Source organism: Lithobates pipiens, unplaced genomic scaffold (assembly GCF_037356315.1).
Source record: "Lithobates pipiens isolate NorthernLeopardFrog02 unplaced genomic scaffold, aLitPip1_a1.2 Scaffold_13, whole genome shotgun sequence".
Taxonomy (NCBI): Eukaryota; Metazoa; Chordata; class Amphibia; order Anura; family Ranidae; genus Lithobates; species Lithobates pipiens.
In genome coordinates, this window is record NW_027507718.1 from 11,858,426 (window position 1) to 11,876,774 (window position 18,349).

The window sequence follows — 18,349 nt, forward strand, 5'->3', positions numbered from 1 at the left end:
GCAGGCTGTGTTCATCTTCGCCCCTCTTCCTTTCTGGGGCCGCGGACTCCAGCACCCTGACGGTTCGAGGTCATGTGACGTCACTCCCGCTGGAGCCATCAGTAACGGCACGTGTTGGGGGAAGAAACGGCATGGTGGTCCTTTTCTTCACATTGCATGCACTGAGTACATCATCGGTGAACGACAAGTGAAATATCTCCTAGACGGCACTCGTTTAGGAAATATTTCCACTACCTATAAGTAAGCCTTATTCTAGGCTTACTGATAGGTAAAAGTCACTAGGGTGGGTTTACAACCACTTTAAGTTTAAGTGGACATAACTATAAATTTAACTTGATGACCATCAAGTTTAAACCCATTAGGGGTAGGCTTGTCCATGACATCAAGAACTGAATAATCTTATACCAACTTTCCATTATATTTTTTATATTATATATATATATATATATTTATATATATATATATATATATATTTTTTTTTTTGTATGAAAGCAGTGCAGATATCTGAATGTGACTTGGTATCACTCTCTTGCAGCCTCCTGTATAGCAGAGCTTAGAGTGTGAGAGGAAGAAGCAGCACATAGGCCTAATTAGGTTATGTGCAGATCAGGAGGATGCTGATAGGAGGGGAGAGCATATGAGTCTGCTGCTTCTCCCTTCTTGTCCAGTCACAGGCTAAGGACATGTCTGTGATGGCTTAAGCTTAGAAAAAGTGAGTTGATTGAAGCTGCCCATTATTTAACCTGGAAGACAAAGAACATCTAGTGGTGACAAAGAGCTAAGTAGGTGTAGGCAGCTGCAGATTGAAAGTGAATATTGCAGCAAAAGCTGCTTTTTTTTAAATCTTCCAGTGGGCTGTTGCTTTTTTGTTTTGTTAGCTTAAGTTGTGCTTTAATCTTTGGATACAACCTTGACAATGAAATACATTTGTTAAGCAAACCTTTAGTTACATTTTGGGCTTTAGACCACCACTGAGGTATACAGCAGGCACCTTCATGGGTGTAAAATTCAGGGTCTGTCAAGCCATGGTAGTAGTGAGCTTATACAAGTGAAATCTAGGGACCTAGGGGAGTTGATTTACATGAACACTTATATTCTTAACAAATTAACTTCAATCCAGGCAGTTCAACTAACTTCCTTATGCAATTTTGCCCGGGGATCATTCTGCTAATGTGATGAAGAAGCAATTATACCACTCCTGAGTGAAACAATATCATATCTGTGTTGTAAAAATGACCAGATTTACGGAGTGCCAATGCAACTGCTGTTTAGTATATAGAAAAAAAGCGTGGCCTGCTGTAACCAAGAAAGGGTAGATCTTCTCACCTGGGTGCTCAGAGACCTTTACATGGGCTTCATCAAGGTGTGACCCCCCCACGGTTTTAGAAAGTAAAGGCCTGTTTAAGGCCATATACACACTGTGCGTTTAACCTGTGTGCATCCAACCCCAACATTTTTGTGTGAGCGGGAGGCATAGGTATATTGTCCATTCCCACTGTTTGCAGGCCGTAATACTCTAAAGCAGGGATATGCAATTAGCGGACCTCCAGCTGTTGCAAAACTACAAGTCCCATCATGCCTCTGTGTGTCATGCTTGTGGCTGTCAGAGTCTTGCTATGCCTCATGGGACTTGTAGTTCTGCAGTAGCTGGAGGTCCGCTAATTGCAGATCCCTGCTCTAAAGCCTAATACACACAATGAGATTATCGGACAAATGATTGTCTGCTTTCTTTGCATGCTATTGAAAATGAAGCGGTTACTAAAGTACGAAAAATCTCATACATGAGAATAAAAATTTGGAAGTGATGTATTGTATTTTCAGATGAAAACTGTACTGATTAAATGAAAATTGTACTATCTGGTATCGTAGAAGAAAAATACATTTTTGTCCCTTCAGATAATTTCGGACGAAAGCTGTGTACTTACGATCAGATTATTGCATATACGATCGCTTCTAAGGCTGGGTTCACACTGCTGCGGGTGGGAGATCCGGATGTGATTCGCACCGCACTGCAGTGCAAATCACATCCGATCTCTGTAGCGATGCGAGTTCAGCCATACAGATAGTATGGCTGAATTCGCATCGCACCCGCCGCAAACTCGCACGGGACCCTTTTTTTGGTCCGCAGCAGAATCGGATCGCATGGGTGTTCACACCATGCGATCTGATTCCTGTCCGAGTGTGCAGATCGCACTGCGATATGCGGACGGATCTGGGGGTGTCATTAAGATTTCATTGACACTCCCAGCAGTCCGCATAGGGCAGTGTGAACTGCCGGCGGGAGGCATGCGATGTGGGAAAACGCAGTGGATTCGCGGCGTTCCCGCATCGCTACGGTGTGAACCTAGCCTAAAGTGGTATTTTTTGTTCAATTTTCTGATCGGCCTTAAAGAGGAAGTAAACCCTGATGAGTTTACTTCCTCTTTCATTCCCTGCAAAGGCAAAGCATAATGGACTACTATGCATCGCATAGTAGTCCATTATGTGTCACTTACCTGACACAGGAGCCAGCGAAGTCGCCGCTGTCCCCTGTAGTCCGCCGCATCCATCTTCTTGGTGGGGTCGCGCAGCTCCGCCGCTGTCATTCGGCGAAGCCGCGATGACGTCACTCCCGCGCATGCGCACGGGAGCCGTCACGCGCAGCAGCTCCGACGTTGAGAATGCCGCGCTCAGTGTGCCTGCGCGCCGCTGTCTACGGTGCATGCCTGTTTTCGGGCAAATATCTCCTAAACCATATAGGTTTAGGAGATATTTCTTGGACCTACAGGTAAGCCTTAATCTAGACTTACCTGTAGGTCAAAGTGGTTTGTAAGGGTTTACAACCACTTTAAGTCTGGACTCTGTACAGAGTGGGAGTTGTACTCATGTTTAGGACAAAATACCTGTGTTTCAAGAATACACACCTGAACACATACAGCACTCAATGCAGTACCAACCAGGACAGCATACAGTATCTTCAGCCTGCCATGGACTTTAACAGACAGCACGTCTGAAAGCTGCACCTGTGCCTCCCGGGCGCACGGACACACTAGGATTGGATGCACATGGACTAAACGCCTATTGTGCATCTATCTTTAGGATGCAAACTAACAGTGGAAATCTGTAACGTTTCACCACCTTCTGCTCTCTAATTTCTGGTAACGTCTGCTTCACCAACTTCCTTATTTTGCTTACTTCTTCTACTTTGAACTGAGAGGCAAAAAAGCATAAACTTGGTAAATAAATACAATTCAAAGTAAGACTCTTTGGGGGTTATTTACTAAAGGAAAATCCACTCTGCACTGCAAGTGCACTTGGAAGTGCAGTCGCTCTAAATCTAAAGCCGCGTACACACGGGCGGACTGTCTGGCCTACTTAGTCCGCCGAAACACATTTCAGCGGACAGTCCGCTCGTGTGTGGGCTTCAGCGGACTTTTTCAGCATGCAGTCTGGCGGACTAAGTATTTCGGAATTTCCGTAATACTGTCCGTCGGACTCGCATTTTGGCGGACAATCCGCCTGTGTCCGCCAGTCCGCCGTACTTTTGAAATGAGCGGACTTTCCCCGCCCGGAGAAAAGTCCGCTCATTTCGAGAGGGTATCCAGGTAGGCGGGGCCCGCGAAGGAGACGTCGCTGGCCCCGCCGCCTGGTATGGACTTAAAGGGGAACCCCAACGCCGAAAAAAATCGGCGTGGGGGTCCCCTCCAAGTCCCCAACAGACCCTTGTCCGAGCACGCTACCCGGCCGGCCAGGAAAGGGGGGCGAGCGAGCGCCCCCCCTCCTGAGCCGTACCAGGCCGCGTGCCCTCAACATGGGGGGTGCCTTGGGGAAGGGGGGGGGCCGCGCGGCCCCCCCACCCCAAAGCACCTTGTCCCCATGTTGATGAGGACAAGGGCCCCTTCCCGACAACCCTGGCCGATGGTTGTCGGGGTCTGCGGGCGGGGGGCTTATCGGAATCCGGGAGCCCCCTTTAATAAGGGGGCCCCCGGATACCGGCCCCCCACCCTATGTGAATGAGTATGGGGTACAATGTACCCCTACCCATTCACCTGTAAAATAAAAGTACAAAAAAAAACACAACACACGAGATAAAATACTTTATTGCACAGCTCCGGGGGTCTTCCGTCTTCGGGGGTCTTCTTGCCGGACTCCTCCGCTATCTTCTTGTAGCTCTTTTGCTAGCGGAGGAGTCCGGCTTTCTTCCTCGCCGCCGGCCTCTTCTCCCGACTTCGGGGGTCTTGTCCCCTCTTCGGTTCTTCTGCCGGGCCACCGCGCCTTCTTATAGCTCTTTTACAGGCGGTGGCCCGGTTTTCTGTCGCCGCCGCCTTCCGTTCTTCTTCTTCTTCTTCTTCTCCAGGAGATGTTGCCTCGACGATCTCTCCGGCCGGAATGCCAGGGACGCACTGCGCGGCCACTTATATAGGGACAAGGGGCGGTGTCACATGGCTTTATGTCACATGGGTTGGTGTCACATGGTGACCCCGCCCCCTTACGATGTCATAGTCCCCATGTGACATCAACCCATGTGACCAACCCATGTGACATAAAGCCATGTGACACCGCCCCTTGTCCCTATATAAGTGGCCGCGCAGTGCGTCCCTGGCATTCCGGCCGGAGAGAGCGTTGAGGCAACATCTCCTGGAGAAGAAGAAGAAGAAGAACGGAAGGCGGCGGCGACGGCGGCGACAGAAGACCGGGCCACCGGCTGTAAAAGAGCTATAAGAAGGCGCGGTGGCCGAAGAGGGGGACAAGACCCCCGAAGTCGGGAGAAGAGGCCGGTGGCGAGGAAGAAAGCCGGACTCCTCCGCTAGCAAAAGAGCTACAAGAAGATAGCGGAGGAGTCCGGCGAGAAGACCCCCGAAGACGGAAGACCCCCGGAGCTGTGCAATAAAGTATTTTATCTCGTGTGTTGTGTTTTTTTTTGTACTTTTATTTTACAGGTGAATGGGTAGGGGTACATTGTACCCCATACTCATTCACATAGGGTGGGGGGGCCGGTATCCGGGGGCCCCCTTATTAAAGGGGGCTCCCGGATTCTGATAAGCCCCCCGCCCGCAGACCCCGACAACCAACGGCCAGGGTTGTCGGGAAGAGGCCCTTGTCCTCATCAACATGGGGACAAGGTGCTTTAGGGTGGGGGGGTCGCGCAGCCCCCCTTCCCCAAGGCACCCCCCCATGTTGAGGGCTGGTACGGCTCAGGAGGGGGGGTGTTCGCTTGCTCGCCCCCCTTTCCTGGTCGGCCGGGTAGCGTGCACGGACAAGGGTCTGTTGTGGACTTGGGGGGGACCCCCACGCCGATTTTTTTCGGCGTTGGGGTTCCCCTTTAAGTCCATACCAGGCGGCGGGCCAGCGACGTCTCCTTCGCGGGCCCCGCCTACCTGGATACCCGCTCGAAATGAGCGGACTTTCCCCTGCGTGTGTGGGCGAGTCCGGTTATTTCAAAAGTAGGGCGGATAGTATGGCGGACTTAGTACGCCGTATTAGTCCGCTCAAAAAGTGGTGTGTGTGGTCAAGTCCGTTCATTCGAAAGTATGACGGACTGTCCGTCGGATTGTCTGACGGACTAAGTTGGCCAGACAGTCCGCCTCGTGTGTACGCGGCTTTAGGGGTAGATCTGAAATGAGGGGAAGCTCTGCTGATTTTATCATCCAATCATGTGCAAGCTAAAATGCTGTTTTGTATTTTCCTTGCATCCTTCCTCAGATCTACAGCGACTGTACTTCCAAGAGCACTTGCAGTGCAAAGTGGATTTTCCTTTAGTAAATAACCCCTTTGTTGTCAATGGAACACAAAATATTGGGGGTTATTTAATAAAGGAAAATCCACTTTGCACTGCAAGTGCACTTGGAAGTACAGTCGCTGTAGATCTGAGGAAGGATGCAAGGAAAATACAAAACAGCATTTTAGCTTGCACATGATTGGATGATAAAATCAGCAGAGCTTCCCCTCATTTCAGATCTACCCCTTAGATTTAGAGCGACTACACTTCCAAGTGCACTTTCAGTGCAATTTCAAGTGCATTTGCAGTGCAAAGTGGATTTGCCTTTTCGTAAATAACCCCCTGTGTTCCCTGTGGACACTTGACTAGTTTTTGAGATTGTTTTATTTTTTATATGGATAGACTATACATGCTAACATTATAGAATAACAAGATAGATATTGGTTTGGTTAGAGGTTCACTGCATTTGCTGCAATAATCAGTTCCTTGAGTGCTAAGTTATAACATAAGTGAATTGCCTTCTTAAAGTGGTTGTAAACCCGAAAAAACAAACAAAAAAATAAAAAACGAACCCTAAGACAAAGGCACAATGAGCTAGTATGCATCAGATACTAGCACATTATGAAATACTTACCTTAGATCGAAGCTGTTGCAGTGGCCTTACAGACCGCTATGACCGGTGACATGTTTCCCGGAGTTATTTACGGGTTCGCGGGCTCCTGCGCTGTGATTAGCCAGAGCTACAATGAGGTCACTCCAGCGCATGTGCACGGGAGCCCCCTGCCACCGCACGGCTGGTGAAAAAATAGCACAAGCGGTCCGTTTCTTCAGTGAGCATGTGCTGATGACGTCTGCGCAAGCATAAATGGTAAATATCTCGTAAACCGTGCAGTACAAGTGGTGTAAAAGGGTTTACAACCACTTTTAGCTGTGTACAGTATTGTCAACAAATATGAATTTACAGCGATCTTTTATCTTTTTTTTTTTTTTTTCATAACACTCTTTATTTAAGAAGATTTTCCTACAGATAAGAATGCATAAAAAGAGTATATAAATGTTGACATAAGCCAACACTTGAGCCTTGCGACATAAGATACTACACAAAAGAAAAACCAGACCATCCATCCTGTTTTTTGAAAGGAGACTCATCAAGGCCAAGGATCGAGTGGCAAAATACAGAGCACTTGGCGATCTTTATTGGTTTTATTTGTAAGGGTAATCATGACTGCTTTGTAGTTAATCCTAAAGGAGCCACTTAAAGTGGTAGTAAACTCTGTTACACCACTTGTACCTACAGGTAAGCCTATAATAAGGCTTACCTATAGGTATTGTGAATATCTCCTAAACTTTCAGGATTACATCACCGACGCATGTGCTCTGATGGTCTGGCTTAGAGTTCCGTCCCTTCAGAGCCCGTGCCATAAACGGTGACTCCTGAATGCATGCTCGGGAGTGACGTCATTGCGCCCCTGGCCACTCATGTAGACAGAGGCCACAAACGCAGAAGGGAAGATGTCAGCCCTCCTAGCGGTGACGTTGCGGTGACGTTACGGCGCTGGAGGGCTTTGTTATAATGTAAGTCTCTGATGCATACTAGCACATTATGAGTGCCCTGCAGGGATTTTTTTTTTCTTTTTTGTAACCACATGCGGTTTACTACCGCTTTAACTTACCTTTTAGGTTCATGCCCACAGTGATGCCATGCTTCCAGTTGTCAAGGCTTCCTTACCCTAAAGGAGGTCCAAGGGGCCTTCATTATATTCCCATGGACAGAAATACATGAGCAAATGACAAACCCTATGGAAGACATCATGAAAGGAATAGTTAGATCCCATGCATGGTTACAGTATGAAGAGGCTTAGTATAAAGTTGCAATACAACAGACACAATCAACTATTCTATGGCTGATTAAAGCGGGACTGCACTGTGGAAAAAAATATTAAAAGCCAGCAGCTACAAATACTGCAGCTGCTGACTTTTAATAAATGGACACTCGCCTGTGTCGGGGTCCAGCGATGCCGGCAGCTGAGGCCGATCGATCGCTCGGCTCTCGGCTGCTGCCGCCACCATTCTAGGTGAGGGAATCAGGAAGTGAAGCGAAGCGGCTTCACTTCCCGGTTCCCTACTGCGCATGCGCGAGTCGCGCAGCGCAATAGGAATTGTCCGCGCTGTCTCTGGGACCCATGTGTGTCCCAGCAGACAGCGCGCAGGGACAGGAAGAGGCATAGACTCCCGTGGGAGTCTATGCCCGGAAGTGGGTGTAAATACCTGTCTTTGACAGGAATCTCCACCCCCCTCCCCCCTGAAAGGTGCTAATTGTGACACCGGAGGGGGGGAGGGTTCCGATCAGCGGAAGTTCCACTTTAGGGTGGAACCCCGCTTTAATGACTTTTTTGATAACAAATGGGCAATTTTTCAGTTTATAGAATTGCAATATTTTAGTGATATTATTAGAGTGATCCTTTGTGAGGCCTGTGCAGGGCAAAGCTACAACTTCATTATAGAGACAGGCAAAATCACTAAATACAAAGCTCAAATACACCCTGTGTATTATGCCTTGTACTCGCGGTCGGACTTTCCGATAGAAAATGTGCGTTTGAGTCATGTGTTGTCAGAAAATCAGATCGTGTGTGGGCTCCATCTGACTTTTTCCGTCTGAATTTCCGACACACAATATTTGAGAGCTGGATCTAAAATTTTCGGACAACAAAATCCGATTGTTTAAATTCAGATCATTTGTAGACAATTCCGACAAAGTGCCACGCATGCTCAGAATAAATGACGAGACGAAAACTATTGGCTACTGGCCTCTTTATAGTCCCGTCGTACGTACGTGTTGTACGTCACTTCGCTCTGAACGATCGGATTTTCCGACAACTTTGTGCGACCGTGTGTATGCAAAACAAGTTTGGGCCAAAATCAGTCTGAAAAAAATCAGACGGATTTTATTGTCGGAATGTCCGACCGTGTGTACAGGGCATTAGAGTAGTGTTACCTGCCAACTGATTTGTATTTCTGTCAACCCAGTCCTGAGATTTATAAAGTTCTGCCTAGTCTGGTAGGGAGGAAGACTGTTTTTCAGTGAATGAACTAGCAGAAGACAGATAGGGGTTGATTTACTAAAGGCAGCTAGACTTTGCAAAGTGCAGATGTACCCTGCAAGTGCAATTGCTCAAGAGCTTAGTAAATGAGGTAAGGCTTCACTTTGCAAGGGAAAAACAACAACAATAACAAAAAAACAAAAACAGCATTTTTGCTTGCACATGATTGGATGATGGAATTCAGCAGAGCATTTGCTCATTTACTAAGCTCTGAAGCACCTGCTCTTGCAGAGTGCAACTACACTTTGCAAAGTGCACAGTCAATTTGCCTTTAGTAAATCAACCCCATAAGCACATCTTGTTGTCACTCTGCTCTGTCTCTATCAACATGTTCCTTGCTAGCACGTGAGCACTGCAGTACAATTGATTGTCACCTTGTGTTTCTTCTATCTCTCTCGGTATAAGTTATGCTGTAGAGGGAATTATAAAAGACTGACACCAAGTCCAGTTCAAGCACTCTTATAAAAGTAACTTTAATGATGTATTAACACATGAGGGGGGGTATTTGATCCTCTGCTGATTTTGTACGTTTGCCCACTGACAAAGAAATGATCAGTCTATAAAATTTTAATCGTAGGTTTATTTTAACAGTGAGAGACAGAATAACAACAAAAATATCCATTTCAAAAAAGTTATAAATTGGTTTGCATTTTAATGAGTGAAATAAGTATTTGACCCCTTCCCAAAACATGACTTAGTACTTGGTGGCAAAAAGCTTGTTGACAACCAGAGGTCAAACGTTTCTTGTAGTTGGCCACGAGGTTTGCACACATCTCAGGAGGGATTTTTTCCCACTCCTCTTTGCAGATCCTCTCCAAGTCATTAAGGTTTTGAGGCTGATGTTTGGTAACTTGAACCTTCAGCTCCCTCCACATTTTTCTATGGGATTAAGGTCTGGAGACTGGCTAGGCCACTCCAGGACCTTAATGTGCTTGTTCATGTGCCACTGCTTTGTTGCCTTGGCCATGTGTTTTGGTTCATTGTCATGCTGGAATACCCATCCACAACCCATTTTCAATGCCCTGGCTGAGGGAAGGAAGTTCTCACCCATTTAATGGTACATGGCCCCGTCAATCGTCACTTTTGATGCTGTGACATTGTCTTGTCCCCGTATCAGAAAAAAACCCCAAAGCATAATGTTTCCACCTTTATGTTTGACGGTGGGGATGGTGTTCTTGGGGTCATAGGCAGCAAACATGGCAAGTTGAGTTGATGCCAAAGAACTCGATTTTGGTCTCATCTGACCACAACACTTTCACCCAGTTCTCTTCTGAATTATTCATGTGTTCATTAGCAAACTTCAGACAAGCCTGTACATGTACTTTCTGGAGACCTTGCGGGCGGTGCAGGATTTGCCTTGTGTAGGTTTACAATCTTGTCCCTGACATCCTTGGACAGCTCTCTTTGGTCTTAGCCATGGTGGAGAGATTGGAATCTGATTGCTTCTGTGGACAGGTGCCTTTTATACAGTTAACCATCTGAGATTAGGAGCACTCCCTTTTAGACCCCTTTCCCACTGAGGCAGTTTTCAGGGGTGTTGGCACTAAAAATAGCACCTGAAAATTGCCTCTCATGCCTCCCCAGTGTGAAAGCTTGAGTGCTTTTACACTGGGGCGGTGCGCTTGGGGGACGGGAAAAAAAGTCTTGCAAGCAGCTCTAATGCTGGGTGTGCGCTGTGCAACTACTTATATTGGCATGGGCGGGGGTCACCCGGAAGCCCCACCCCTTATAGCATCATTACCCAATCGTGCAGGCAGGGCTTCCCCATATACTGATATATGCATTGGGCGGGGTCACGGGTGATGCACACAGTGCACCATGCATTAGAGCGGGAGAGAACGTTGGGTCAACATCGGAAGAAAAACAGAGGGAGAAGACAGTGGAGAAGACCCGGCAAAAGAGCGAGAATACAGCGGACAAGACCCAGCAGAGACAGAAGACAACAGACAGAGGGAGAAGAACCGGAGAGGGCTAGAAGACAGCGGAGAGCAGAGAACCACAGGACAGGGGAGAAGAAATTGGAAGCGACGCCGGAGCGTTTTTATTTTTGACACTTTTTTTTATAGGTGAATGGATAGGGGTACAAAGTACTTCATACTCATTCACATAGGGTGGGTGGCCTGGATCTGGGAACCCCCTTGTTAAAAGGGGCTTCCAGCCAGGGTTGTCGGGAAGAGGCCTTTGTCCTCATCAACATGAGGGCAAGGTGCTTTTGGGTGCCCAAAGCCCCCAACCCCCCATGTTGAGGGCATGCGGCCTGGTACGGTTCGGGGGGGGGGCGCTTGCTTGCCCCCACCCCCTTTCCTGACCTGCTGGGCTGTGTGCTCGGAAAAGGGTCTCGTATGGCACCCCCAAATCCATACCAGACCAAAGGGCCAGGCATGCTCTTGGAGGGGTAATCCATGCCGTTTCTTTTTATTTGGCATGGCGTTCCCCCTCCAAGATCATCAAACCACAAGTCAGATCAGTTAAGACAGCGATCCGACCTTGATCCGACTTCAGTTATGTTCAGTGGGCTGAAGTAGGATCAAAGTCGGACTAAACTAGTGCAGGGAGCATTTTCAAAGTGAGACCTACTTGTGTTGGACCAGTTAAGATGGCTCTCATAGAGAAACATTGATTTTCAAACGTCATGCAACATGAACTCTCAGTGTTGGAACATTTGTCGTACAAGTATGTACCCGGCCTAAGAGAATGCTCCTAATCTCAGCTCATTACCTGTATAGAAGACAACTGAGAGACGAAATCTTGCTGATTGATAGGGGATCAAATTTCACTCATTAAAATGCAAATCAGTTTATAACTTTTTTGAAATGCGTTTTTCTGGATATTTTTGTTGTTATTCTGTCACTCACTGTTAAAATAAACCTACCATTAAAATTATAGGCTGATCATTTCATTTGTCAGTGGGCAAACGTACAAAATCAGCAAGGGATCAAATACTTGTTTTCCTCATTGTACAGTAGCTGCATTAAAGACCTTTTTATGTATGCCTCTGATTCAGTAAATTACATGTTGGTCCATAATTTTGAGGTACCTGGTATTTTCATTGGCTTCCGATGCCTTATGGAGCAACAGGGGATTAAAAGAAGGATAGGTATATGGCTGGTGGGGTAAAAGTTTGTTTTAAAGTAGTTGAACGAACAAAAAATGATACTCGTTTGACCCTTCTGTAAAACAGTGTGTTTTCTAGATGATGGTCAGTTCATAATCCGAGAATGCTTCTCCTTGGATGCATTTAGGTTTGTGCAATATTAAAGTGCACCCTCAGCCATGACAATAACTTTTCTGTCCTGGTTCCTCCCCTCCTTCCTTCTTGCATATTTGAAAAATGTTTCCCCCCTTTAAAAAAAAAGTTTATACCTTTTTAAGTACTGGCCATGGCCTACGCAACATCTGTACAGGGAATATTCATGCATATGCATACATGATGCAGGGGTCTACAAGGCCCCAAATACCAGAATCCAGCAGCGCGTGTGCACATGCATGGGAATTCTTCACGTGTGCTCAGATGTGCCGCAAGTCTCTACTAGGTTGCATAGACCTGCGACACATCAGTTCATGTGTGGGATATGTAAAGATGTTGGCATAGAAGAGGACCCCAAGGGCAAGAACATCAGATGTGGGGTGCCTCTTTAAATTATATCATCTCTAAAATAACTGCAAATATATATACATAATTTGGGATTAAATGTCTAACATATTTTATTGTTTTCAGGGAATGCAATGGTGGAATAAAGACACAAAGATGAATAAAATAAAAGTGCCCACAGAAAAATGGTGAGTCCATGTGTTATCAGACATTGTTTTATAAATATATATATATATATATGAACAATTACAATATATGCAATCGGGTGGTGGTGAGAGAGGCGGCTTCTGGGAAGTGATGACCTGACCGCTCATTTTTCCAGCTGCACTTCCAGTGCATGGCACAGGGAAAGTGATCCTTAATGCTTCTGTTAAGTCATATGACTGGGTGATGGTACTCGCCACCTTTTCTCATGCATTCATTGATTTATAACAGAGCTGATTGCAGGACAGGACGTTGCACACTGCTACACTACTACAATCTGGAGGAGAAGAAGGCTATTCCAGTTAGGTGGTTTCTGCTACATGTCATTTGTACCACTGGATAATAAAATAAAGTACTATATGCTACTAATATGCAGTTTATAGGAACAAGTTTGGGTTCAGTCCTGAATTTAGTTGTCATTACTGTGTCAATGAGTGGCAGGCAGGAGATTTCCCATCCTGCAGCTGTATATTTACAAAGTGGTTGGGATGCTTGTGACATCACTGACCTAATATGGCCATATTAGATCAATGACATTGACCCTGATATGGCCTGTGCCCATATTGGGGCATTTATACCACAATAATCTTTGCCACTTTGTGCAAGTCTGCTGTGGGACAGGGAATCTTTTGCCCACATCTTATTAATCCAGCAATGACAGCAAACTTCTGTGTTTGGACCAAACCCATATCACTATCTGCTAGCTTCTATTGGTACCGCTGTCTGAAAATATACATCATAACTGCCCCATGTTCGGCAAATTTAAGTTTGTGTCCTTATGCAAGAATAAACAAAACTAAGTTTGCAAACATGTATTTTTTTCTGCATTCTATAGGCGTGCCCTTTTTGATATAATTCACACTTGCACTCGAGTCCTAGGTTTTATTCCTACCGGTGACAATACAGCGAGGGGAAAAATGTATTTGATCCCCTGCTGATTTTGTACATTTGCCCACTGAAAGAGAAATGATCAGTTTATAATTTTAATGGTAGGTTTATTTTTAACAGTGAGAGGCAGAATAACAGCAAAAAAATCCAGAAAAATGCATTTCAAAAAAGTTATAAATTGATTTACATTTTAATGAGTGAAATAAGTATTTCACCCCTTTCCAAAACATGACTTAGTACCTTGTGGCAAAACCCTTGTTGGTAATCACAGAGGTCAGACGTTTCTTGTATTTGGCCACCTAGTTTGCACACATCTCAGGAGGGATTTTATCCCACTCCTCCTTGCAGATCCTCTCCAAGTCATTAAGATTTTGAGGCTGACGCTTGGTAACCTTCAGCTCCCTTCACATATTTTCTATAGGATGAAGGTCTGGAGACTGGCTAGGCCACTCCTGGTCCTTAATGTGCTTCTTCTTGAGAAGAAGAATTTGTTGCCTTGGCCATGTGTTTTGGGTCATTGTCGTGCTGGTATACCCATCCAGGACCCATTTTCAATGCCCTGGCTGATGGCCCTGTTCATCGTCCCTTTTGATGCAGTGAAGTTGTCCTGTCCCCTTAGCAGAAAAACACCCCCAAAGCATAATGTTTCCACCTTTATGTTTGACGTTGGGGATGGTGTTCTTGGGGTCATAGGCTTCATTGCTCCTTTTGCAAACACGGCGAGTTGAGTTGATGCCAAAAAGCTTAGTTTTGGTCTCATCTGACCACAACACTTTTTCACCCAGTTCTCCTCTGAATCATTCAGATATTCATTAGAAAACTTCAGTTGGGCCTGTACATGTGCTTATTTGAGCAGGAGGACCTTGGGGGCACTCAAGGATTTCAGTCCTTCATGGCGTAGTGTGTTACCAATTGTTTTCTTGGTGGCTATGGTTCTATCTGCCTTGAGATCATTGATAAGATTCTCCCATGTAGTTCTGGGCTGATTCCTCACCATTCTCATGATCATTGAAACTTCATGAGGTGACATCTTGCATGGAGCCCCAGACTGAGGGAGATTGACAGTTATTTAGTGTTTCTTCCATTTGCAAATAACTGCACCAACTGTTGTCACCCTTTCAAGCTGCTTGGCGATGGTCTTGTAGCCCATTCCAACCTTGTGTAGGTCTACAATGTCTTGTCCTTGACATCCTTTAAAGAGAAAGTAAAGCCAAATGAATAAAAAATAAAAATAAAATAGAACCTGCAAGGGAAAGGCATAATGAGCTAGTATGCATAGCATACTAGCTCATTATGAATAACTTACTTGAGATGGAAGCCCCCGAAGCGACCCTCGTTGTCCTCCCCCAATGCCGCTATCTATCCCGGAGTGACTTCTGGGTATCGCTGCTCCGGCGCTGTGACCAGCTGGAGCTGCGATGACGTCACTCCCGCGCATGCACGCGGGAGCCGCCACTAACGTCATGATCGACATGATTAGCAGCGGCATGCTCAGTGTGCCTGCGTGGCTCTGTCTACGGCGCATGCGGTGCCATTCTTTTGCAAATATCTCCTAAACCGTGTAGGTTTAGGAGATATTTCTTTTGCCTACAGGTAAGCCTTAATCTAGGCTTACCTGTAGGTAAAAGTGGTCTGTAAGGGTTTACAACCACTTCAAGGGAGTGCTCCTAATGTCAGCTTTTTACCTGTATAGAAGACACCTGGGAGCCAGAAATCTTGCTGATTGATAGGGGATCAAATACTTATTTCACTCATTAAATCATCACTTTTTCGAAATTGCGTTTCTGGATATTTTTGTTGTTCTTCTGTCTCTCACTGTTAAAATAAACCTACCATTAAAATTATAGACTGATCATTTCTTTGTCAGTGGGCAAACGTACAAAATCAAATACTTTTTTCTCTCACTGTATGTGCATCAGGGATCATGTTCTCCTTATGTTTGTAAAACTTTCCTTTTGGTTGCCTTATGCCGCGTACACACGACAGGACTTAAGTCCGGCAGACTTTCGACGGAGTTCTGACGGAGTTCTGACAGAGTTCTGACGGACTTTCCGAATGAACGGACTTGGCCACACACAATCACACCAAAGTCCGACGGATTCGAACGTGATGACGTATGACTGGACTAGAATAAGGAAGTTCATAGCCAGTAGCCAATAGCTGCCCTAGCGTCGGTTTTAGTCCGTCAGACTAGCACACACACAAGCAGATTTCTGGGTCCGGCAGAGTTCTGTCGGAAAAATTTGAAACATGTTCCATTTCTAAAGTCTGTCAGACTTTTGCAAATCAAAAGTCCGCTGCAGCCCACACACGTTCGAAAAGTCTGCCGGAATCATTCCGTCAGACTTTTGATGTTGAAAAGTCTGGTCGTGTGTACGGGGCATTAGTTTTCACAAATCAAAAGCATTGTTTCTCCACTGACTTCCACCCCTATTACCACACTACCACTGTGTTAGGAGGATTCTACAGTGGTAGGTTAGGGGTAGCGGAAGCTATGCAAATGCAGTTGATGTAATGGTAATCTGGACGGTTAGTATCAGGGAGATTCCAAACTGGATCGCTCAATGAACTGATGGCTGTTAGTAGGTCTCCTACAGAGAAAGCCAGAAGGGTTACCTCTTGAAGGGGATGGAGAGGCACTGTGTCTGGCCAAAGGGGCCGGGTGTTCTCTGCCTTCTGGCTAAGATCAAGTGTGGTTCCTGTCCTCGTCAGTCTTTTGGGAAAGAGCGCTGACCCCCTTCGTCCTGGTGTGGGGGGTTAGTACTTCCTGAATGTAATTAGGCGGGAATGGTGGAGGCGAAGGGGGAGCCTTTTCCTCCTGAGTTGAATCTGGCTTTGGCCTGTCCCCAGTTGTAGGTAAGGCTCTCCCTAAGCTCTTTAAATGTTGTTACCTTCCTGGCAGGGATGGGGCTGCACTGGTCTGGCTGGAGGTCGTCGTTTGAAAGAAGCCAGTAGTGTATGTGCCCTTGGAGTGCCAGTCCAGGGGTGCCGTAGTCTCGCTGTGATGCGGGTCACTTTGAGTTATGGCACCAAGGTTTAGGGTCAAGCCTTTTGGCTAGGACAGGAGGAATTTGTTGTTCCTGGTTGAAGGGCCGGCCATTGTTTTACACAACACTTTTCACTTCCCCTCTCCATTGCCTTCCCCGCTTTACTTATTTATTTTTGTGTTTGTTGTGTCACTTTCTCCTTTTTTGTTAATGTACACTTTTTCACATTTAACTGGTAGGGTATAGGTCCAAGGGTCTTCCCTGAATGTCTTAGGAGGGGGTGGACATGGCCTTCTGGCTTAGTTCGCCCTCTCTAATAGGGCCTGCCTTCGGGGGAGCCCCACCTAGTACTTGGGTGGGTCTGTCTCGGCAGACCTTACAAAGAATAGGGATCCATCAAGTTTCGGCCAGATGGACCAAGTGAAGTACCTCAGTCCCTGTCTGGAGCCTTAGGCCCCTTTCACACGGGCGGATAGAATTGTGCTTTTAACTGCGGACAGATGACGTTATCTACCGCAGCTAAATGCACACAATGCTTTCCTATGGCCCCATTCACACACTGCGTTTAGTGATGGTTTTGTTACATGCGGTTTTGTGCAATAGAACAAATAAAGTTGACTGCGTCCAGTAACGATTTACTGCAGCTATCTGCACATAACTGCAGGTAATCGCAGTGTACTATTTCTCCTGCAGATAGCAGCAGTAACAAGTAAAGAAAAACAATAGGAAGCACATCACAAATGGCAAGAATTTTCCAAACGCAGCTAAACGCAGCCCCATGTAAACACAGCTAATTGCAATGTACAACTGCAAGTGAATGTGCCAGGATTCTCTGAATTTCAAAATAACAAAACATGCTTTTAACAGCGGCAGAACAGCCGCCTGTGTGAAAGGGGCCTAACACCTTGGGTGATCAGGGTCAAGTTCCTTCTCCTTTGGAGGACTATGTGTACACCCTGTGTACATTTTGTGTCTCACAATTATGTGTGCACTTTTTTTTTGCATCGGGTGGAGTTTTTTGAGTGTGTTCACACACCAAAGGCTTTAAAAAAAAAAAAAAAAAAAACTATATGGGGGATTAGATTGTAAGCTCCATTAAGGTTGACATTTTCTGTAAACTATGATAAAGTCTTACTGCTATATAATGTATGAAAATAAGTGTATACTCAAATGTATGGTTAACTCTATGCAATTGGATACAAACAGTCAGTGCTCAAGTAGAAAAAAAGATACAATCTTGGTTTCCAGAGAAATGCTCTCATTTGTTGTATTACACGGTATCCATGGCTTTGCCGCTTTCTCCATGACAGGAATCTTTATAAACACAGTAGAACAAACAGTGCATTAGGATCATGTGACACCTTCATAAAACTTCTATTAAAACCAGCCAAAACTGCTACTCACAAGTCTTCTTCGCAAACTCGTTTTGTTATATACACCTGTAAAACATGTTTAGATTGTAAGCTCTAGCAAGCAGGGCTCTAACCGTCTTGTTTTGAACTGTATTGCAACTGCAAACAGTTGACGCTGTATAAATCCTGTATAATAGTAATTTGGTAGGATTTGGTCACACCATATTGCTATATGGTGCTTAAGCCCACTTACTGCGAAGTACCCCATGGTTAGTGGGTCCTGACGCTATGCAAGTTTGTTTGTTTCCTAACGATGCCGCAGCGTCCCTAAGAACCACTGATGTCACGAGGAATGGGGGAAATTTGGGCACTGGTTCACCAAGTTTGCAAAGAATGTTTGTGAGTACTAGTGTTTGTTACTTTTAGTTTTATAAAGGTGTCACACAATGCTTGTCCACTTTCTATTTGTTTTTATAGAACAGTTAAAACTTTTCACATACAAATAAATGATGGTGAAAAAAAGTGCC

At 45.7% G+C, this 18,349-nt stretch overlaps 1 protein-coding gene across 1 annotated transcript in view; it reads left to right on the forward strand.

The window, feature by feature from the left end:
* The window catches only part of AGTPBP1 (ATP/GTP binding carboxypeptidase 1), a 257,622-nt gene that overhangs the window by 4,899 nt on the left and 234,374 nt on the right, over positions 1 to 18,349 (forward strand). The window contains exon 2 of the mRNA XM_077474842.1: positions 12,518 to 12,579. Coding sequence (XP_077330968.1) covers positions 12,521 to 12,579 — 59 coding nt within the window. The 5' untranslated portion in view covers positions 12,518 to 12,520. The remainder of the gene's footprint in view (positions 1 to 12,517; positions 12,580 to 18,349) is intronic.